Genomic DNA, 22861 nt, shown 5'->3' with positions numbered 1-22861 from the left:
CATACCTCTACATTGCTTATTTAAATATATCCGTCTGTTCCGACTGACTGACTTTACAACGGAATGTTGAAATGATCATGAACATTGTCTTCTACTTAAAATATGATTACAAAAACACGTAGACAGAAGACGATATTAATGTTTTTTTTTATATATAAATAAACTAGATTCACCCAGCGGTTACATCCCAGTCACATGGGAACTATGCCGAGCACCCAAATATTAACGGGCGACCTTACACTGAAACTATTTTTCAAAACGAACCAGCAATGAGTGAAACCTCTGAAAGAAGCTAGTCAAGAGATATAAATCACAAATTCACATTCATCATTGCTTTTGGGAAAATCTCCTTCGCCTTTACAATAACAATAATTTCTTTGTCTTCCAATTCAAGATTGCTATCTTTACCAAATATTCTAATGTAATAATTTTCAAATCAGTATAAAATCTTCAGATCATAACCATTATTATTTATTGCTCATTTATTTATATTAGTAAAATGATGGGTATTATTTTGTTCGTCTGTGTTTTGTTTCTTGTATGCCTCACGTTGAAGGTCTATGGGAGAAATAGAGGGACCTATACGTTGCCTCCAAAAGTACCTGGGGAGTTGCCTATCGTCGGTCATCTGCATCAAGCGGTTTTATCCAGATCTAGTGAGTTATTCTTTTTATAATTATACTAGCCGTTTTCCCGCGGTTTCACCCGCGTCCCGTGGTAACTACTGCCCGTACCGGGATAAAATATAGCCTATGTTACTCGTGGATAATGTAGCTTTCGAATGGTGAAAGAATTTTTAAAAACAGTCTAGTAGTTTTTGCGCCTATTCATTACAACCAAACAAACAAACAAAGTTTTCCTCTTTATAATATTAATAATATATGTAGATAGGTACTTGGCTGTTTTAATTCTAAGTATTGAAAATGATCTTGTTTTTCTCAGATCTTTTGAAATTCTTGACAAGTTTAAGTGGAAGCTGCGAGAAACTAGGAGGCGTTGCAGTTTTCAATTTTGGAAGTGAGCTGTATTATTGTAAGTACTATTTACTATTCTTTTGTTGACCGATTTTATGCATAGCTATTGCTGCCTTTGAGGCCGATAACATTGTTGTGCTCTGTGGGTTTATCAAATAGATTTTTTTTATGTTTTCAGTGATAACCAACCCTCAAGAGGCAATAATAGCGGGAAATTCGTGTATCAATAGACATTATGCGTATGACTTTTGTAAAGCTTGGCTAGGTCATGGACTTGCTACATCTACAGGTAAGGAAATTCCGTAATGAGAAGTATATGTACTTTATAATATCTACTAGTTATAGTTCTTGCCAGCCAAACTTAATGGCCGCTTACAAACTTCACAGCATAAGTATGTGTTGCTTATACCTCCGTCACTCGCGGGGCTCTCCCAACCCGCTGGAATCTACAAATGATGTCTGCTCAGTGATATCGAAATCATGCAATGTTCCGAACGAAATATTTCTTATGTTTTTATTAGTCACCTTGAAATATCTTCGTCAGCTTTATTAAGAGATGGTTCTTTACCTCACAGAAGAAATATGGAGATATCGCCGCAAGCTGCTGAACCCAGCGTTCAGTCTGCCGGTGATCCACGGCTTCTTAGACGTGTTTAACAGTCAGGCCAAGAAATTGATCAATGAACTAGAACCTCATATTGGGAAAGGACCATTTGATCACTGTTTATATTTGAAAAATAATGCTGTTGAAACTCTTTGTGGTAAGTATTTTTACTTCAGGTTTTTTTTAATGAGGATTTGGTTAAACAACAGCCGCATATGTCGATCAAAAATAAACAAGAGATGAGATAAGAGAATCAACGCTTTACGCGAATGATCCGTGGATGTGTGACCTTCATAACACGAGTTCCTCTGTGATTCGAAAAGTACATTAAATTGGTAGCTCTCGGCTGTCATGTGAACATAAGAACATCCCTGGTATAAGGTTGCCCAGTTAGATAGGCAATCGCTCCATACTCAGCATTCGGTGAGTTGAAGCCTACCCTAAAATGGTTGGGGAAAGGCTGGCCTGATGTTGTTTGACTTATTTTAATACCAAAAATAGTTGTCAATAAGCGTATTTTTATTTTGCTGTTTTTACCAGATGACCTTGAAACCTTGCAACAGTTTTAATTCTCTTATGTACTGACCCATTTTTGTGATTTTATTTTTAATATTGTTTATTTTGGAATTACAAAAGTTACAAAGTTTTTGCATCATTGGAATTTACGCGGTGAATATATTTATAGTTCTTTAATAATGATTCCGAGAAAAGGGACAAAGAAAAGGGACAAAGAAAAATACTAAGCTCAACCGCGTTAAGTAATTTAGCTTCGTAATAAAGAGTGCGAGTGCGATGCGATGGAGATAAATATCATTGTATTTTTTGCTGCAGTATCGGAACACTTTTATTCATACTGTCTATTAATTAGGTGTTATATAATATTATATAACCGATGAGTGTGTTGTTGTTCGAACGTGCTAGTCTCTGGGAAATCATACAGTTTTAGATAGCCCATTTAGAGAAAAAAGGAGTTCTCACGGAATGGGGTTAACTTGGTGGTGGAAGCTAGAGTGTCATAAATTATTATGTTAAACATATAAAATGTCGTCTTTCCAAATCAAACAGCGGAGGCCAGGCCCTTTTAAAAATGTCTTCTTTAAGGCGTAGTTTCTTCTACTTACGATTTAATTGTTATCTTTTCAGTTGGTACGTTTGGAATAAAAGCTATAGAAGATGTAAACTTCATAAAAAAATACACCGAGGCAGTCAGCGAAATGGTTTCTATTCTCGTCAGTAAATTCTTTAAGTTCTGGCTGCAGAGCAGCTTGATATGCAAGTTAACTGGCATACAGGACAAGGAAGATAGCCTGGTGGAGACGTTGCATAATATGTCTGATAAAGTAAGTGAAATTTTAATACATCAAACTAATAATATACATGTGACTTACATATTATGATAATATAACATGCATATGTAAGTTTATGATTGCTACTTCTTCACGTGCAAAGGGCTGTTCCAAAAACAGATGAAGAAAGCCTCGCTAACTCGTATTGTTGGTAGTAGATATAATTCTCAGTTAAGTAATCAACTTGTCAAACTGGATTAAAAGTAAGAAAAAAACAAATGTTTTCAGGTAATTCAAGAGAAAAAGCAAATCCTGGAAAAGGAAGCTTTAAATAAGACCGATAACCCAAAAGCAGCAACTGGTAAATTCAAAACATTTTCAATATTATTTAAAGACATAACACAATATGAAAATAAACTCAATTTACCTTTTCCAGGAATAGAATACAGACCTTTTCTAGATCTTCTATTAGAGCTATCAGCAAATGGTGCTTTGACAGATAAACAGATAAGAGAAGAATTGAACACAATCATAAGTACTGGCTTTGAAACTACAGCTAGTCAGCTGATGTTTAGTCTGATGCTGCTTGGATCTTACCCTGAAGTACAGGAGAAAATGTATCAAGAGTAAGTTGAATTTCAAGATGTAGATTTATCCCAGTAAGAAGAAAAACTAAAAAGCGTCAAAAAAATTTCCCCATCGCTTTCGATGGTAAGCGAAACGTCAACCAGCCGCCTAGCAGTGGCGAGGCGTCCTTATAAGCCGATTCCCATCGGCTTCCCTTTCGAATTTCAAGAAAGAAGCATAGGTATAAGTTATAATATAGGTAAGTATAGGTATAATTAATATAATCATTTAAAACACACAATTTAAATATGTAGGTATAACAAAACGCCTACCACCGTAAAAAAAATTGTCTATAAATTACTTGAAACATTTTGCTCCTACTAAATAAGCCGCGGCTTCCTCCTCCATACAAAACTACGCTTGCGTGACGTCATCCACGCCGCGCCGCGCGATGTTCGCAAAATAAGGGCGAGCGGTAAGCCGGCTCACGGAGCGGCTTCCACCAATCAAAACTCGCGAGTGAACGAGAAAGAACGCGTCAAGAGTAGAGTAGCTATATCTGTCTACGCGCGAGTGACAGCGCTTTCTCAAATATGTAAACAAACAAATCAGACAAATTCACTCTCATTGTTCTTATTTTGTTTTAGATAATACCATTAACAATTTGTTCTTTGTATTACTTAATTGAATTTATTAGTGTGTGTATCATTTGGAAATAACATAGTTCGTGTGTGTGTTTTAGTTACATTATGTCAACATAGATGGCGTTGTGCATTTTTATGCAAATCCTGAATCGCGGTGTTAAGATTCTCCGCGATTTAATGACCCTAGTTGGGAATTTATTTAATTTTATGAATTCACCAAGTATATAATTTTGATTAAATAGTTGGCAGTATCATTACTCCCTACTAATTCCCGCGATCGCACTGTGTGACCTGGTACTCAGTACAAGTACAGTGCTACAGTGTGTGTACCTAGTGAAAATAGAGATATCTACGTTGAAATGATGTATTTTGATACGTAGACAGTTGGCATCAGGTTTCTTTTTAATCTACCTATTGATTTATCGCATTAGACTGTTTTCCGATCCGACAGATTGTTTACTTTAGGAAGGAACTTATTTTTCAAGGTTAAGTTTTGAGAATAAAAACGTGTTATAAAACTCGGGCACGCCGCTCGGGTGAATTACCTACCAATATTACGTCTATATTAAAATTACTAACGTCCTGACGGATAAATTCCTACGATAAATATCAATGGCTAACAGGCCGTTGTAAATTAAATACTTAAAATGTATTGTTTCTAGTGCCAAGTTTTCTCAGATTCTAGTACTTAGTTAATATACCTAACTAAAGATAATAAAGTTTTATAGATATTAATAATCTGCCGAATTCCTCGAGAAAACATGTTCAAACTATCAGTCTCTCAGTCAGTGCTAAAAGGTGGACTGAGAAATTACCTCCATTACCTCTCCCCCCCCATCCCTGAGTACTCCCCCCCCCTTTTTTTTTTTTGCTGCGGCTTCCCTATTTCATTAAACCACCCTTCGCCACTGCCGCCTAGAGAGATTTTTAATGTAGATGTCGATTTTATCTGGGGCTGCAGGATTGTTCGAAAGAGTTACCGTGGCTCTGGTATATATAAGGCTTAGGAAGGAACATGGTGGGTTTTTAGTCAGTAAGAGTCTGACACTCAATCGCTGCTAACCAACAGCGGCAGGGATCATTTGATGCTTTTCCCATAAAAAAAGAATATGTAGATTTTGTGCATACATTGGTATGATCAGTATACAATACAATATCTGCTAAGAGCAATCGATTTAAATTTTAAATTGTCTTATCAAGGTCGGGTTTGCGTGATCCTGACCTTAGTGACTAGAAATTATCAAAACGACAATGTTTTGTCGTCATTTTCGAAATTACGAGTAAAATATTGAGACCATATTATTAGGAAAGATCATCACCTGTCTAAGGTACAGAAAAACTCTTAAATATGTTGAAGATAACATTACAGATAGATGATATTCAAAATAAAATCCATATTTATGTCACCTACTTTTGTAATTAGCTCTAAGATCAATTACAATACCTAATTGTTTATCTAATGAAGTATGTATATTTCTACATTACAGATAGTTTCCACAATTTATTGTATACTTTTGCTTGCAGATTATTGACCGTGCTAGGTCCAGATCGAGATGTAGAAAGAGATGATTTGAACAAACTGGTTTACACAAACGCGGTTATAATGGAGACTCTTCGAGTGTTACCAACTATACCGTGCATTTTGAGATGCGTGGATAAAGATGTTAAGCTAAGTAAGTTATGATTTAAGTTAGGTAGCTTGATGATTGCGTAGATAAAGTAAGACATAAAAAAATCAAGTAACAAGAAATATGTAGATGATGATGAATATACATACAATGTCAACCTAGCTTTTGCCAGCGGTTGCAATTTTATTGCGTCTCCTGCACTATTTCAAGCGCCCGTATAAAGGAGTGACCTATATCCTCCCTCGATAAATGGACGCCTTATACTGGGTGTCCCATAAGTCCTTTGAAATCTAAATTTCGAATAAAATTTAAATGGCGCGCGGGAATGGCAAGCGGGGTGCGGGGATAGCATCAACGGTCTTTCGGAATTCATTCGCCATTGAAAGTTTTACCGGAGCGGACCGTGGTTTTTGTGTGCGTGAGTTTTATCACAACAATGATTCGGCCACCATTGCGCGGCATATCTTTTTGTTCCTATATTAAAAGGCATCGTTCAGACCAAACGTATTGTCGGCCGCTGACTGTGAGCGCGCGCTACGCAGTTTATTGCTTTTCCATATATATTGAAATTGTCGTTCACACCGAACCGACTATACGCTATTACGTCGTCTGTTGTCGCTGACTCTCAGTGGCCGATTATTTTACTACGCGACTATGCACGGCGGACGCGGATTGGCTACGCGGACGCAGTTGCCGAATAGCGCTGCTACGCCGCGCCGGCACCGCCGCGCGCCTCGGCCGCAATACACTCGAGAAACAAACTTCAATGAGGACAGACGTGACACGTGACACCTCGCGATGTTCGACACCGAAAAGTTTATTGCAGAAGTACATTCTAGAGAATGTATTTGGAATGCGAATTCAGAAGAATTTAGTGATAGAAACTTACGAAGATGCGCTTGGGAAGACATAGCATCTGTTATGTATGAAGATTGGGGGGTTCAAATACTGAGCTCTTTTATGTGTAGAATAGTCAGCCGCACAGCGTACGCATCTAGTGTGAACCTACACGAGCTTATTCTTTTGTTCACACATGTAGCGCATCGTACGCTATAGCTTATTGTCGGCTTGGTGAGTACGCGTACTGCAGATTGAGTCGACGTTCACACTGGGGCAGACAGTGAGTATACTCACAGTCATCGGCGGACAATACGTTTGGTGTGAACAATCTCTAACTGAATTTTTTATGGATGGTAATTTCTTATCTTTCTTTAAAATGCGCTGTAACGTCGATCTGGGTGTATTTAATGCATTGGAACGCTTACGAATGGATTGAGTAGGATTTTCACGAACTGACTCTTGCACTACGTCGATGTTGTCTTCCGTCCGTGATGTCCTAGGGCGGCCCGATCGTTGTTTATTCAACAATATAAAATTGTAGATCCAGTCACCTTGAACTGTTGAACCCAATTTTTAACTGTTTGAACACTGGGACAGTCATTAAACGAGCGCAAATTGCGATACTCTCTAAATTTACGCCGCGCAATCGTGGCCGAATCATTGATGTGATAAAAATCAAGCACACAAAAACCACGGTCCGCTCCGGTAAAACTTTCAATGGCGAATGAATTCCGAAAGACCGTTGATGCTATCCCCGCACCCCGCTTGCCATTCCAGCGCGCCATTTAAATTTTATTCGAAATTTAGATTTCAAAGGACTTATGGGACACCCAGTATATACACCGAAATAGATTTCAAGTTTGAAAAATAGTTCTTGAGATTAGCATGTTCAAACAAATAGAGTCTAAAGCTTTGTAATATTAACAGCCAGTTTCTTCATCAAAAGTTAAAGCCAAAGTTAAAGTCAAAGTAATGTCTAAAGTAAAAGTAACGGTCAAATTCAATTTTTCTATTAGTTTTGCTGTCACTTTAGCCTTGAAAAAACGTATTTGACCGTTACTTTTACTTTAGACATTACTTTAACTTTATCTTTTGATAAAGAAACTGGCCGTGAGTAGTATATTTACGGCATGTAAGATAATAATAAGTTGACGAGGCACTTGTTTTGCTTATGTTAATTCTGGTTTTGATGGTTACAGCAAACTACACAATGCGATCTGGCAGTTACTGTCTAATCTTCCCAATGATGACTAACATCGTTTCTACTTGGAATACAAAAAACAGTGCATTCAGTCCAGAAGGATGGTTGAATGGTGATTTTAAAAACAATCAGGAATTTGCATCTTTTGGAGTAGGGATGCGTGGTTGTATAGGTAAGTTTTATGTATAGGTACGTTGGCTTTAAAATTGTACATATCGAACAGCGAAGGTAATCTAATGATCAAGCCTGACCTAAAGGTCGTAGTATGCATATCAACATGGAAGGGGATCGTCAGTGTGTCAACTCGCGTTGTTCAGTATCTTTTGTATGAAACTATTTCAATACACACTAATCGGAATCGTAACGTAATCATCTCGCCTCGGGACAATAGATCGAGCGATTCGTTTACGATCCACTTCCAAGTTTGTTAGTGTGCTACGATCTAAAGTCTAATGTTATTATGATCTTGGGTACTATATTCATCAATACACACTACCTTTTCTATTCGAGAAAGAAGATACTTTTTCAGACAGTGGAAGATAAGCTTGATGATGATAATTCTTATGTTGACTTAATTCTGGTTTTAGTGATTGCATACTTTGAAACTTGAAATTAACGTGTACATTGTCTTATTATTTATCTATTTTCAGGTAGAACTTACGCTATGGTAGTTTTGAAGGTGATGCTAGCGCATTTCATACGACGGTACCGAGTGAAGGCTGATATGAGCCAGTTGAAACTAAATTTTGACTTCGTTTTGAAACCGGAATCAGGTCACGAGATCAGTATTGAACGAAGAATGTGAATGATTGTTATAGAATATTGAATGAAGTTTTAATTTAACATGAACTATTTAATAATTATAAGGCAAAGAAGTATAGGAATTTCAAAATTGATTTCATTCATGTGTTTAATTTCATGAGATAAGGCTGCGATGATCATAATCATCATCAAGATTTTGATGTATTTATTTTGTGAAAGATAAGGTGTATATTGAATTAAACTATTAAATTGATACAAAAAACTAACCTGGGCTAATGAATTTTACTTTGTGAATCCCAAATACGTAAATGCCATTTTGAATTAAAATCTCAACAAAATGTAAATTGAGCTCCTCAACATTACCAGAAAATTTGTCATTCTTTAAAGGTCAGAAAATTACCATAATTTGAAAATTTCCAATAACTGTCTCCACTGTACTCAGTGTGACACAATGCTTAGTGCGTTACTGTTGTGTATATTTTGGGGCGTCTGCGCGGTCATAGCATGGCGCGCCTATTCAGGGAAGGCGTCTGCCCATCCCTTACCTCCAGTTCTCTCTGGTGGTATACCTATCATTGGACATACGTATGTCATCAGTGGGAATACTAAAAGTATGTCGAAGTTGTGTTTTGTTTTTGATATGTCATTTTCTTTCTTGTTTCGTCTCCACTGCTTTTTAAAGCTGCTGTACTTGCTTACCTTCTTCTTTGACCTAAGTCTAAACATCTCCAAAATATACTTATTTTCATAGATCCCACCAGTCTGTCTTCATCCTAGCTATTTTATCATCATTGCTTATGTATTATCAATAAATGCTTCTATTGTCATTCAATAATCATTCTATTAATTTCTAATAATTCTTAATCTATTTTTTAAATTAATTTTATAGCATTATGGGACGTATTAAAATCAATGTCAATGGAGAGTGTGAGAAATGGCGGCTTGATCTACGCTCATATTGGAGGAAAGATTTATTACTGTGAGTATTTACTTACTTAGGGATAGTTATCACCAAACTTAATGGCGCCTTGTGCCCAATTTCTGAGCATAGGTACGCGCATCTCCCGCACATCCGTCGCCCACTAATGTCCAAAAATGATTTTTGAGCGATAAACCTGAAAGCTGTAAGCTATCTGGAGTTTTTGGGTGATTTTTTATCTCATTTTGATAATAATCTAATTACAGTGGTAACCGATCCTGATGATGCGTTAACAGTAGCCAACACATGTCTTCAGAAACACTTCATTTATAACTACTTAGATAATTGGCTGGGTAATGGACTCCTTACGGCTTCAGGTATGTCCAATCTAAATATGTATTTTTTTAGTAACCCATGTTTAGAATTAAGCTACAAAATACTTATTTTTATACCTTTTTAACTAACATTAATGTAGTCAAGTCTGAGGATTCACGTTAATAGAGAAATTGGTGATTATCAAAGTCATGCCCTCTCGATAGAGCTCTCTCCTTTTCTCGTTATCTGTGCTATAAAAAATTTTGTTTCTTTCCTTGGACGAGATATTCTCAAAGAATACTGGTCTGATGGGGCTATAGGTTACTTTTTAAGTGCTAGTAAGGAAACTTTATTTACATAGTTATATACATAGATATTTACAACACAAAAAAAAACTATCCTAGTAAAACAATTAAAAAAAACATATACATATATATATACACTATATCTAAAAGGCGTCAAAAAATACATCCACATCGCTGTCAACTGGGAGCGTACCCAAGAGGCTGGCAGCATTACCTCGTTGGATGGCCATGCTGATCCTTTGTCCGAGGTAATAGCCAGCCTTTTGGTCACGAGAAGCGTCAATCAGCCGCCTAGACAGATCTTTAAATAGGGTGTGCGCATTCGGACCCCACGACCCAAGGGTTTCAACCCCAAACGGTTCGAAAATATAGTTGCCGACAAGGCCACTATATTTCCGCCGCTTGAGGTTCTCCGCCGCCGCAGCGGCAGCAGCAGCACAGCACGCAGAGCTTGGAAGATGGGATGGCGCAAGAGTATCGACGCAGGTTGCGTCCTACTAAAGGTCATACTAAAGGCCTACCTACCCATCTTCCAAGGGAATAAAGACATGCTGTCTGGTCTCTTACCGTTGTCGCGCGCCAAGCCGTTTGGTTCCAATACAGCTGGCACCCCGACGGCAACAAGAGCCCGACGTATAATGTCGTTGATATTTGCGTGCCGCGCAATACGGCCCGCACTACGGCTGCACGACAGGCCGTGGTGTCCGAGGCTGGTGACAGCCTCACCACAGTGGCAGCGATGAGGGGAGCAGCACGGTGCTCCTAAACGTAAACAGGTAGCGAGGCGGAAAGTTGTGTCGTCAAACATGGTGCCAATGTTTGACGACGGTAGTGCCTGCAGCCAAAGTCCCGACTCCCATCTACCCACAGCCAGTAGGCGCGCTCGCTCAGCAGGAGTAATTGCCGTTTCTATTAAATTATTCCGGGTTACTCGGCAGAGCGGCTCACCCCACTGTCTCTGGGAAGACGGGTTGCTGGGTAGATTTTCATTCGGGCAAGTAATTTTCCATGCATCCATAGCCTCGGCTATGTGCGGCACCTCAAAATCAACCAGTGTTGAAGCAAGAATATTCCTGGCTAATTTCTCGGTGCCGTGAACCGAGGATATGAATGCCGGTAAACTAATACTGGTAATTTTGCGGACGCCGAGACCTCCCATCTGGATGGGTAATGTGGCTTGCTGCCAGGCTCGGTCGTCCAGGGCCACATTGAGAATGGAGCTGAGGGTATGGCGGATAATATTATCAATTGGGTCTAAAAGGTGGGATGTTAAAGTGCTAGTTAATTACTATAAGTTCTTTTCAATAACAGGAGCAGCATGGCAGCGCCATCGGAAACTCCTAAACCCAGCGTTTACAGTATCAGTGATACACAACTTCCTCGGTATCTTCAATCATATGGCGAAGCAGTTCAACAGTGAGCTGGCTGCTCATGCTGGGAAGGAACCCTTTGAGATCAGCCACTATTTGAGGATCATTGCCTTCCAGACTTTTAGCAGTAAGTATGGTCTTGTCATCATCTCCGGAGCTATTTGTTGGATAGTTTTCAAAGCAACCGGAGAGGTGGATTAATATTACTTGTGGTAGACCCCTGTAGACTGGTAAACCCCGGAAGAGAAAGTGGCACCTAGACGTATACCTACTAACAAGACTGTTAGGATAATTGAGGAAGATTAGTGGGTATGGCAACGAAATGGGGAAATTTTTGTCTAGGAGCGTAATATTGTGCCAAGCTACTTAAATTCAGCTTCGGACTGAGAATAATGTAGAAGATAAGAGATATATGATCATTTATATATTTCGAAAGACCACAAAGTTAAAAAAAAAATTGAAGATGTTTATAACACAAGTAAAATTCATAAGTACCTAATGTTATTTGCATACAATGCATCATTTTCACACAAAAATATGGTTTGAGTCAGGTGATTTATTAATGCCTAGGTAGTCTAGACATTATAAAATTAAATTAAGAGACTTATCATTCCAGGCACATAAACGAACTGTCGAGGTATTACTTAATTGGTCACGAAAACCCGATGTTGAAACGCCTTTTTTGTAATTTTCGCATGATATAAGAATCGGAAGTTTTTGAAGGGGTCGATTTTACCAAAGTAACCAATTGCTTGTTATTATTCCTACACAAAAAACTATGCTCATTTACTCCTTTATTACAGGAACTGCTTTTGGTATTGGTGATGAAAGCGTGAAAGAGTTTGCCAGAAAATACATGGAGTCATCAGACCAGCTCATGAACATGGTGGTATACAGGTTCCAGAACGTTTGGCTCCATAGTGACTTGATATTCAGGCTCACTGGACTGAAGAAGAAGGAACAAAAACTCATCAAGACTTTGGATGATATGGCTAATCAGGTAATGATAACAATTTTGAAGAATTAGATGGTGGAATAGTTATATAGCAATTATCTATGGAGTGAGATTGACCAAAATTATTGCTTGTCCTCTTGAAGATAACGATACCTTGAAGGAATCCTCTGCATGGTAAGAGAAACTATTATGCTTTGAATTGGATCTTCTATTATATTATGATGAATTAAAATAAGCAATGGGGAAAAATGTTAATGAGGAATAAGGTGTTGATACTCTATGAATAATATTAAAATATATCATTAAACAATACAATAAAATCTAGGCATTTCTTAATTGACGTAGTTTTTTAATGAGAAATATAATAATTTATGTAAACGACGCCTTTTATTTTTTTATATATTTTTTAGTTTATTTATTCTAAGTCTAATAAATTGTTATTGCGTCTTGAATAAACATTACTTGCTTATTTCTTTAAGTATTATGGTGACTACATTTTTAATGCTAAGTAATTTTCAAGGTTATAAAGAGAAAAAAGGAAGAAATGAAACATCAATCAAAGGAACCAGAGACAGGTAAAAACCTTTTCTTACGAATTTATATATGCTGACAAAACTATTTACTATTACAACTCCTTAAATGTTGCATTCTACCCAGTATAAGATTTTAAGGTATGAATGTTTCGTCCTAACGTGACTCCTGCTTGCAACTTTTATAATAAATTCGTTCTAGCAGTATAGAAATAATTGGTAATATGACACAAACATCGATGATTACCCAACTTCCTACTAGGTACTATATTCCAAAGCAAAGACAAACACTAAGAAAACGACAAAGACCTAAGATATTTTAAACTCACTTACACATGCTGTTTCAGGTACAAGGTGCAAACCCCTAATGAGCCTTCTACTAGAACTTAAGAATGATGATACTCTTACTGAGAAAGAGATAAAAGAAGAAGTAGATACAGCTATACTAGCTGGATTCGATACTACATCTAATACTCTGACGTGTATGCTGGTGCTCATAGGGTCCCATCCTGAAGTGCAAAGGAAGATGTATGAAGAGTAAGTAAAAGTATTTGTGAAATTAATGCGTGGTAGTGATTTTTCCATAAGATGGGTTTTCCAATGAGTGTAGAAAAAAAACAAGATGAAAATAAACAATATAACTCCAGATATTTTGAGTATTTCGGGCCCTTCTACACACTTAAGATTAAACTGAAGGCCGATGGATGGTAGTAATTTATTTTGAAGGTAATCGTGTATCGAATCATACTTGTTAATCAGCCTGGGGCCCGATTCTCCTAAGTTTATAGTGTCAAAATTGAATAGAAATAGAATCGCAATATGATCGCAATAGTAGTTTTAACCATATCGGGCATTCTGCTCCTAATATAAGACCAATCGTATTCCAACGACATTCGATTGGTTTGCGATTGGTCTGCTATTTTGGTGATTTTGGTCTATACGGTAGTTTGTTCTACAATCATATTGCAATCGTAAATCATTTGCAGACATGATGATTCATTATTGAACGACAGAAAAGGATAAAAACGTTTATTTCAAAGAAAAAATAGCGGAATGCCACATACTCTTCAATCGTAATCGAGTCATGATTGGATCGCCGGCGAATGTCAATCGTATGTCGCTTAAGTAAAATTAGGAGAATAGGGCCCCTGATCACAGTTATGCACATTTCCATATGATTTTTGAGTTCGACCTACTGGCGGACTAGATACACTGTGCAAGGGCTGAATTTCGTTATGCACTACTTATAATAAAGTAGAAGATTCAAGTTAAGCTTATATTTTCAAAACTAATATGAAGAATTGTTCCAGGATGATCAGTGTCCTAGGACCGACCAGAGATGTTGAAAAAGACGATATCAAGAAATTAGTGTACACTGAAGCAGTTATAAAGGAAGCTCTTAGAGTTTTACCTATTGGACCTGCCTTAATGAGAAATGTTGATAAGGACGTTAAACTAAGTAAGTCTAGACATTAGACATTGTTCCTAAGATATATGAACCTTGGACAGCTGAACTTAGATGACTTCTAGATAAACTATGATTTAGATTCAAGGAAAGAAAATTGTGTACGGCTTGTAGACTTTCTAAAAGACCAGCTTCCTAAAGGAGATATATAATTTACTATAAAGGCTGATGAGTTCGTTATAGTATTTCTACTAGATCAGATCTATTTTTTTTATTTAGTGATAACAACAAGTTATGTTCATAATAATTTTTGATAACATTAACTATGACACCCAGAGCTTTTCTTTTCCGTTTTCCATCAAAAAAGTAAACTATTACAATCTAATATTACTTATCTGGTGAAACTACTATTTACAAAAATAAAACCATTTATAAAATAACATTGATTAGGTGTTGAAGTGTTCCTTCGCATCACTGTCTTCAGGAAACGTGCCCAGAAGACTGACCACGTTAAATGGCAATGCTGATTCTTTGTCCAAAGAATAAGCCAGCCCTCTGGTCACACGATGCGATCTCAGATTGACATGGAAAGTGATATCCATTTTTTCGTGTTTAAAGGAAACTACACATTGCGTGCAGGCAGTCAGTGCGTGATACTCCCTGTAGGAACTCATCACGCCCCTGAGTGGGGGGATGACGTGGATGTTTTCAGGCCTGAACGATGGCTGGACCCGGCCATAGCTACTCTTGGAAACGGCGCCTTCTTTGGATTTAGTTTGGGCAAGAGATCTTGTATTGGTAAGTTTCCTGTTAGTATTTTCTTCATTAAAAGTAACTTTTTGTAAAATACATAATAAATTAATTCTGTTACTGCACTATGTTGGTATTTACTTTGAAGTCTTCGTTTCATCGACATTATTTTTTATACGTCTAATGTTACACGGTTAACTTTTGATGGATTACTTCAGATTTATTTGACGAGAACTGTAACAGCCTTTTCAAACTGGCGGATTTTACAATCACCTAGTTCATACAGGCGGTGAAGCAAAAGAAATTACAACTGCCGGATCAAAAAAAGATCTTAACTAAAATCTGTCGCTCAGGAAAACTCAGCGGAAAATCTACATGGAAGACTTGTCAGTGTGAAATATAAGACTAGCTACATTTTCTAGTATTTTATACTAAAATCAACCTTTCCTTCCAGGCAAAACCTACGCAATGATATCAATGAAGGTGACACTATCTCACTTCATACGTCGGTACCGCATCACGGCAGATGTCACCAAGATGGAGCTGAAGGTAGACATGATCCTCAAGCCGACCACAGCTGCTGTTACTATTGAGGAGAGGAATTCGTTAAATTAAATGGTTGTTGAGTAAGATGAAGGAAGTCTTGTAAGAACAGTTGTGATGAAAAATGTTGGGAAAATAAAAAAATTACAATAACAGATGCTTTTTTTTTGTTTTTATTTACATTATTTTTATTATAAAAACATTATATAAGCATTATAAAAACGTTATGATAAGCGGAGATGGCTAAATTTTCATTAAAAAAAGCAGAATCGACAGCAATGAAATGTTTACCAATGCCTTTGCACCTTTGATGGTGCCAAAAAAATCGGTCTGAAATCCCTGGGGTATAGAAGCTCTATCATATATTGTGACAAAAATTATAAATTTAAAAAAACCCCCGACCCAAAAAACTACGCAATTAAACCCTATAAAAAGCAAAAAATAACTTTAAACACTACGTAAGTACCAACTAAAGCATGTCAGACTAAACAAAATTTTGTCGTGTCGGGGGACCGCTCTAATTTATTAGCCTAACGTTAGAAGTAATTATATACTACTACATTATATATACTACCTACTTATAACTTTGTATATAATTGTGTTTAGATACGTGTTTTTTTATACGAGTGTTGTAATTAGGTAGGTATCATTTGATTTATGTAAGTATTTTTAAAGGTAAAAAGCGGTCCCCCGACACGTCAAAATTTAGTTTAGTCTGACATGCTTTAGTTGGTACTTACGTAGTGTTTAAAGTTATTTTTTGCTTTTTATAGGGTTTAATTGCGTAGTTTTTTGGGTCGGGGGTTTTTTTAAATTTATAATTTAATTTTATTTCACGCTTTTTGAAGGAGCTCCTTAATTTTTCCTTCTTTCATTTAATTTCTTTTATTTTAAGATGGGGTCGCTATATGCGATCTCGGCCAGAGGAAGCTGTTTAACAATCCTCATGACAAACTGGCTCTGGAAGAATTGCACAGATTGAGAAACAATAAAGACTAACCTTTGGTCATACTAGATTTTCAGCAAAAATATAAATCGGTTTATCCGTTTCATTCCGGCATTCCAGGGTTTCATCCGTCACATCCCATTTCCAGCATCAGGTTCTCGTCAATTAGAAACATGAAGAGAACTCGTCAAGACAAATTCAACGAGCCCAAACTCGATGCGTTTACTAAAAGGCAGTTCAGGGTTACGTCTCCTATCTTCGTGCCCTAACAGCAGACCAGCTCAGTGGTTCCAGAAGACATTAGTGTTTCAAATTTCAGATCCCACATATGCTTGCAAGTAACTGAGCGTGTAACATTCCTATCACACCTATCAAACGAGCTGATGACCTTGAAGACCTGAACCGATTTCCACCAAACATAGCTAAGAACACTCCCGAATGACATTCTTTTCAAACAAAAAAAACCGCATTACAATCGGATCATCCGTTTGGGAGCTACGATGCCACATACACACACACACACACACACACACACAGACACGTCAAACTTATAACACCCCGTCGTTTTTGCGTCGGGGGTTAAAAATGGGTGATGTTGAATTTATGTTGATTTTAAAGATTAAATAATCTATTAAAACATATATCTATAATATATATTTTTATGTTTCTTGATGTAATTACACCAAGTAATATAAAAACAAGGTACACTAACATTATACAAGCCATCTTATGTACTCCGCTTATGTACTCCACTTATGTACTCTCTTATGTTCTCTCTTATTTACTCTCTTATGTACTCTCTTATGTATTCTCTTATTTACTCTCTTATGTACTCTCTTATGTACTCTCGTATGTACTCTCTTATTTATTCTCTTATTTACTCTTGTATATACTCTCTTATGTACTCTTTTATATACTCTCTTATGTACTCTTTTATATACTCTCTTATGTTCTCTCTTATTTACTATCTTATGTACTCTTTTATGTACTCTCTAATGTTCTCTCTTATGTACTCTCTTATGTACTCTCTTATGTTCTCTCTTTTGTACTCTTTTATGTACTCTCTTATCTACTCTTATGTACTTTCTTATGTACTCTCTTATGTACTCTCTTATGCATTCTCTTATGAACAAGGAATTAGTAGATTAATTACAATTATTTTTGAAAATGAAAAAAGAAATCTCATATTTTTTTGTTAAAAAATTATACATTAGTATCTTTGCTTGGATAAATCATGCCTCAATTTCAACTTTTTGTAAAAATAAATTTCATTATTATAGCATGATTGAAGATTTTCTTTGGAGCTCCAATTTATCAATAAGTGTACGCCAGCAATGAATTGTTGTGTTTTTACATATTTTATTTAAATTATTTCGCGGTTTCTACTGACAATGTAATAACTTACCATGGGGCTAACCGACCGCGTGTGAAAATGTGAAAAAAACAAAAACTTGTAGTTAATTTTAATAGAAATATTTACTGCTAAAAATGTTTTTTAATGTAAATGAATATAGGATCATAAGTTAGAAGGGTGTTAAATTGTGTTTTTTAAGACGTGTCGAAGGCTTTTTAACCTTAAAAAAAGGTGGCAAAAATTGGGAGAGCACGAAAGCATCTTATTATTAAAATAAAGACTTGAATTATTAAAATATATTTAAACAAAATATAAATACAATTATCTACAAAAATAAAAATAACAATCGATTATGTTAATTTAAAACAATAAATTATTTACTGGATTTCATTGAGCAGTTTAATTATATTTAAATTAAATAAATACTATTGTCCTAGTGACTTGGTGGTTCTACAACTAGAGAAATAATTTAATTGATTCATACTGACTGACTTCGAGTGATTCATAATAATTATTTAAAATACAATCTTTTGTAAAAAGATTTATCTTTGTAGCCGACTGAAAAAAGAGGTTAGGGAGTCTGACCTATACATATGAATGTTTGTGCGCAATCGTCCCACCTTTTGCTAAGCCGATTTTGATGCGATGGTCAGTATAATATTTTTCAGACTTATGAGAAGGTTTTACGTTTTTATTTTTACGTAAAAACTTCTTCTATGCTTTTTTGGACATTGGCTTTAGATGTTCCCATAATGAATCCAATCAAAATCAGTCTTCAGTGAATAAATACTTAAAATAAAAGAATAAATATATAACGTCTGCTACTAAAACTATGTTTTGGACGTAGCTGTCATAACTAAACATCTTAGTAAATGCAAAATGTAGGAAATCTACTAAAAATTAAATGTCTCTGTATAAACGAAAAGGGGCGCAGTTATAGTCAAGTAAAATTAGTCATGGTAAAAAAAATAAAGTAAAAATCTTTTTTTACAATCGTTTTGTTTTTTTTTACTCAAAAGAAGAGTCACTTCATTTATTTTTTTTACTTGACTGTACCAACTACAAATAGTTCACAAGTAAATTGCGTAATTTTTCGTGATCGTTGTCCTTAATAATTTTGTTTTAAAAAGGACAAAGGGTTTTGACAATTTAACCCAGTGTAACTAATGATAACTTAAGTAAAAGATACCCTAACATAGAAAAACATGGCTCATTTAGTAACAATAATAAATTAATTTGAATAATTTAAATACATCGTAATAAATAAACTACCAATTAAGTTTGAGCAACTCAAAGTGTAAATTCTCCTGTACAAAATCAACAAAGAAAAAAACCAATGCCACACAATTAAAATCATTTGCACAAAAAAGATATGCGAGTCTACAAATCACTCGTCAATTATGCAAATGCATATCAATTTGCATGAAATATCAACTCCATAAATGTGTTATTATTTTCTTTGTCTATTGAAGTCTACATTGCAGTTGGGGTATGTTGTGTTACAATCCTTCTGTTCTTGGCCATCACGAGCTGCCTGGACGTATCTGTAGTAGTGGAGAGCCATCTTGCTGTCAGCTGCTGGTAGGAGTTCGTTGGAATCTCTGGAAAAAAAGGGAATAGAAACATGTTTTAGGGTATTTTTAATTTTAGTACTATGTATGTACAATTACGGTGGACAAAGGTTTAAAATTGAGAACTTTCAGAAGCTAATTAAAGCTAAAAAAAGGGTTGCCTTGAAAAAATATTTTAGTTTTAGATAGCCTTTATTGTGTAATGTTAAGTTTACGGTGGGCTACATTTAATCCAAGTGCGCGAAGTAGTTCCTTAAAAGTAAAATTCTCTGGAGAAGCATCTAGGGCAAAATCATCTTACTGATTTATACATTATTTCTATAAATAACTGTACAAACAAGCTTGATAAATTACAGCCTTTCTCATTAAACTGCTCATAAACATAATGAGAGTAATAAATCATAACATAATCAATTAACAAATTAGACAGCTGCCCTTCGTGTTCGAAATATTTACACTGCATTTAATAAAAACCGGCTTCTACAAACAAACATACAAGCTGTCATAGAAAGCTCCAAGGGCAACGAAAACGAAAGCATTCGAAAGGCAATAAAACTATATTTCAATATCAATTTATATAAAAATTGGGCCAGCGGAACTAGCAGTTAAGCCTCCGATAGAAAAATAAATATTTATGAGGTTGTTGATGGAAAATTTGTCAAGAAACCGGATAGTGAAATGAATTGGGAAATCAATAAGTAGGTATAGAAGTTGGTCGAAATGATGATAAGAAAGAAAATTATGATAATGAGGAAGTAGAAGAAATAAATTATCAAAAAGATGTCACTGTTAAACACACAAATAATATGATCTAAATACATGCTAGAGTAAACAATGGATACACGACATTTTTATAACTAGAACAGTTACCTACAATAATGTCAAGGCAAATCATTACAAGCTATGTAATGTATTTATAATAATACTCATGCGGATTAAAGTGACTTCTGAAGTTAATGACTTCATTCCTCTTTGAATCATCGACATGATTTTGCACATGTACAATGCAAACTTTAAGCCGGCTTATAGTTTGATCGGGCTCATAAATATCAGCATGGAGATGAATAATAAAACGCTCATTACAACGATTAGGTGTCGGATCTACCGATTCAACATTGTGATTGAATTTACGATTACTTTAAATTAATCTGTCACCCAACTATGTGGCAGACAATCAGCCAATTGTTTAGTCCGAGTATGCGTAGGTTTGTCGGAATGCCGTTTATAACTTTTACATTTTTATGCCTATCTCGAGAGATAATTAGATATCGTCTTATCAAAAGCTGTTCTTATTACAGCATTTTATTGTTTAGCCAATCAATCGGAATCTGTGTCTTGCATTCTTGAGAAACTTTATATCCCTATATATAGATAAACCTTTTACAATAAATAAATAAGTGAGCATCAAATCGTAATGACAGCGCGAACGGTCCGTGACGAATGACGAAAGGTAATGACACGTGCCAGTCGGATTACCGTCATTTTGTACAAATACCGTCATTGCACGCAACGAGAGCGCTCGTGAGTAAATAGGGTAGGATATTGGAGGCTTGTCATACTTATTTTGATAGATCTCTGCAATTTTATGATGATGATGCAAGTTCAAGAGATTTTATTAGGGATCTGCGTGGCTGGGCATTATATCATAGTTAGTCTGAGTGTGATTAGCAAACTCATTTACCACCATCATCGAACTTTAATCTTATTAAAAAGTGCATGCTCGCTGTACTGGAACATTGAGAATGAAATCTTCCCTAATAGTTAAATTAGGGTAAATAAAATTGTTGACAACATAATTCAAGCTATCGTAATGAAAGTTAGTTTAACCTACTTTAATGACAAATACTTTATCAATCATGATAAGCAAGAAAGATATAATTAAAGGCACACGATACTTACTTGCTAAGATGACCAGAGACGAGGTTGCTATACGGCGTATGCTTGAAGGGATCTCCATAAAGAGCACAGACTGCTCTCTCTCGACATCCAAGGTCATTGGCTCCCATCTGACTCAGCAACCCATCTACAGTCTCAACTAAGGTCCCGTAGAATTTCTCTGCCGCTATCGTTTCCTGAAAATGTGAAAAAAAAAGATATGAAAACTTGCATGGATGAAGAAAGTTTGAATCAAAATTAATTTGTTATATGAAACGCAGTTTTAGTTAATTTAATAATGTTGGAATTGGCTTTTACCTAAAAGAATTTTATGTTACCTAACTCTTTATCACAATTTGGATAAAAATGCAATCATAGAAGCTTCTAAACATTAAAAATAATTTTCCATGAAGATTAAAGTTGCAGAAAGTTTTCAAGTATTTATTTATTTGCCACTTTCGATCCTAGAAAGGTAAGAGAGAGGGCGAGATAAAGATTGAGCACTGTAGCGCTGAAGAAGTCTACATTCTACATCCAGTAGATGACTCAAAATATTTTTTTAACACAATGATGACGTTAATAGCAATATCAGACCTACCGGGTCTTGCGCAGATAAAATCTGTTGTTGTTGCTTCACTAATTCTGTTTCTGCCTTTATCCTGTTTGTCTCCTTCAGCTTGACTGCAGATACCCTGAGTATCTCGTCCCTGACCGGAGAAGGTGGTGCTCGAGCTGCTATTGCTGCTGCTCGGATCTGGAAAAGGGTGATGGATGATTGTCTTGATCACTATATTTCATACAATCTCTGGACCTACATGATGCTCAAACTTATATTCATGGCGAACTGCTGTTAGTTGGTATCTTATGGTGCATTGATAACAATATCCATGTTGTATAATCATACTTTCGCATTTATTATATCTTGTTCACAATATATTTACATTATTTGAAAATAAAATAAAATAAACTTATATATATATATACAACTTAAAACTAATACAGTGCATCAAAAAATTGCTCCTCATCGTTGTCACTGGGTAATGTACCCAAAAGACTGGCAGCATTGCCACGTTGGATGGCAATGCTCAACCTCTGTGCGAAATAAAAGCCAGCCTTTGGGTCCCGGGAAGTGTCAACCAGGCGCTGGGAAATATCCCTGGCAAGAAGGTGCGCCCTCGGACCCCACGGCCCTAGAGTTTCAACCCCAAACGGCTCAATCATGTAATTGCCTATAGGGTTACTATATTTGCGCCGCTTGAGGTTCTCTGCTTGTGCAGCGGCGGAGCCAGCACAACATGCAGTTCCGGGAAGGTGAGATGGCGCAAGAGTGTCGACGCATGTCGCGTCCCACACTATGTTGTATAATAGTAATTGCATGATAAAGTTTTTGAATTTATCATTTTACTTTTGAGTTTTGTGCCAGTGTACCGTAATATGAAATTATCCTACTCCTACTTTCTCCTGATTTCATTTTAGATAATTCTTAGATACGGGGCTTTACTTTAAAAGACAAAACA

General features: G+C 36.1%; 3 protein-coding genes across 3 annotated transcripts in view; 2 read left to right on the top strand and 1 right to left on the bottom strand.

The window, feature by feature from the left end:
* The first annotated feature begins 499 nt into the window (after positions 1–499).
* LOC124641733 (cytochrome P450 4C1-like) lies at positions 500–8549 on the top strand. The gene is made up of 10 exons (XM_047179900.1): positions 500–656; positions 943–1032; positions 1153–1263; positions 1550–1735; positions 2722–2918; positions 3153–3225; positions 3301–3490; positions 5600–5748; positions 7743–7916; positions 8395–8549. Exons 1-10 carry the CDS (start codon positions 500–502, stop codon positions 8547–8549), a joined length of 1482 nt encoding a protein of 493 aa, XP_047035856.1.
* A 408-nt stretch (positions 8550–8957) lies between these two features.
* LOC124642024 (cytochrome P450 4V2-like) lies at positions 8958–15670 on the top strand. The gene is made up of 10 exons (XM_047180318.1): positions 8958–9117; positions 9396–9485; positions 9692–9802; positions 11357–11542; positions 12219–12415; positions 12891–12945; positions 13248–13437; positions 14211–14359; positions 14924–15103; positions 15510–15670. Exons 1-10 carry the CDS (start codon positions 8958–8960, stop codon positions 15668–15670), a joined length of 1479 nt encoding a protein of 492 aa, XP_047036274.1.
* Positions 15671–18221: 2551 nt separating this feature from the next.
* LOC124641891 overlaps positions 18222–22861 on the bottom strand; it is a 39921-nt gene continuing 35281 nt past the window's right edge. The window contains exons 9-11 of the mRNA XM_047180144.1: positions 21943–22098; positions 21369–21541; positions 18222–19499 (exon numbers count right to left, since the gene is read on the bottom strand). Coding sequence (XP_047036100.1) covers positions 19349–19499; positions 21369–21541; positions 21943–22098 — 480 coding nt within the window. The 3' untranslated portion in view covers positions 18222–19348. The remainder of the gene's footprint in view (positions 19500–21368; positions 21542–21942; positions 22099–22861) is intronic.

Source organism: Helicoverpa zea, chromosome 23, assembly GCF_022581195.2.
Source record: "Helicoverpa zea isolate HzStark_Cry1AcR chromosome 23, ilHelZeax1.1, whole genome shotgun sequence".
NCBI lineage: Eukaryota > Metazoa > Arthropoda > Insecta > Lepidoptera > Noctuidae > Helicoverpa > Helicoverpa zea.
Note: the sequence above shows the minus strand (reverse complement) of the source record. Positions and strands in the feature narration are given on the sequence as shown.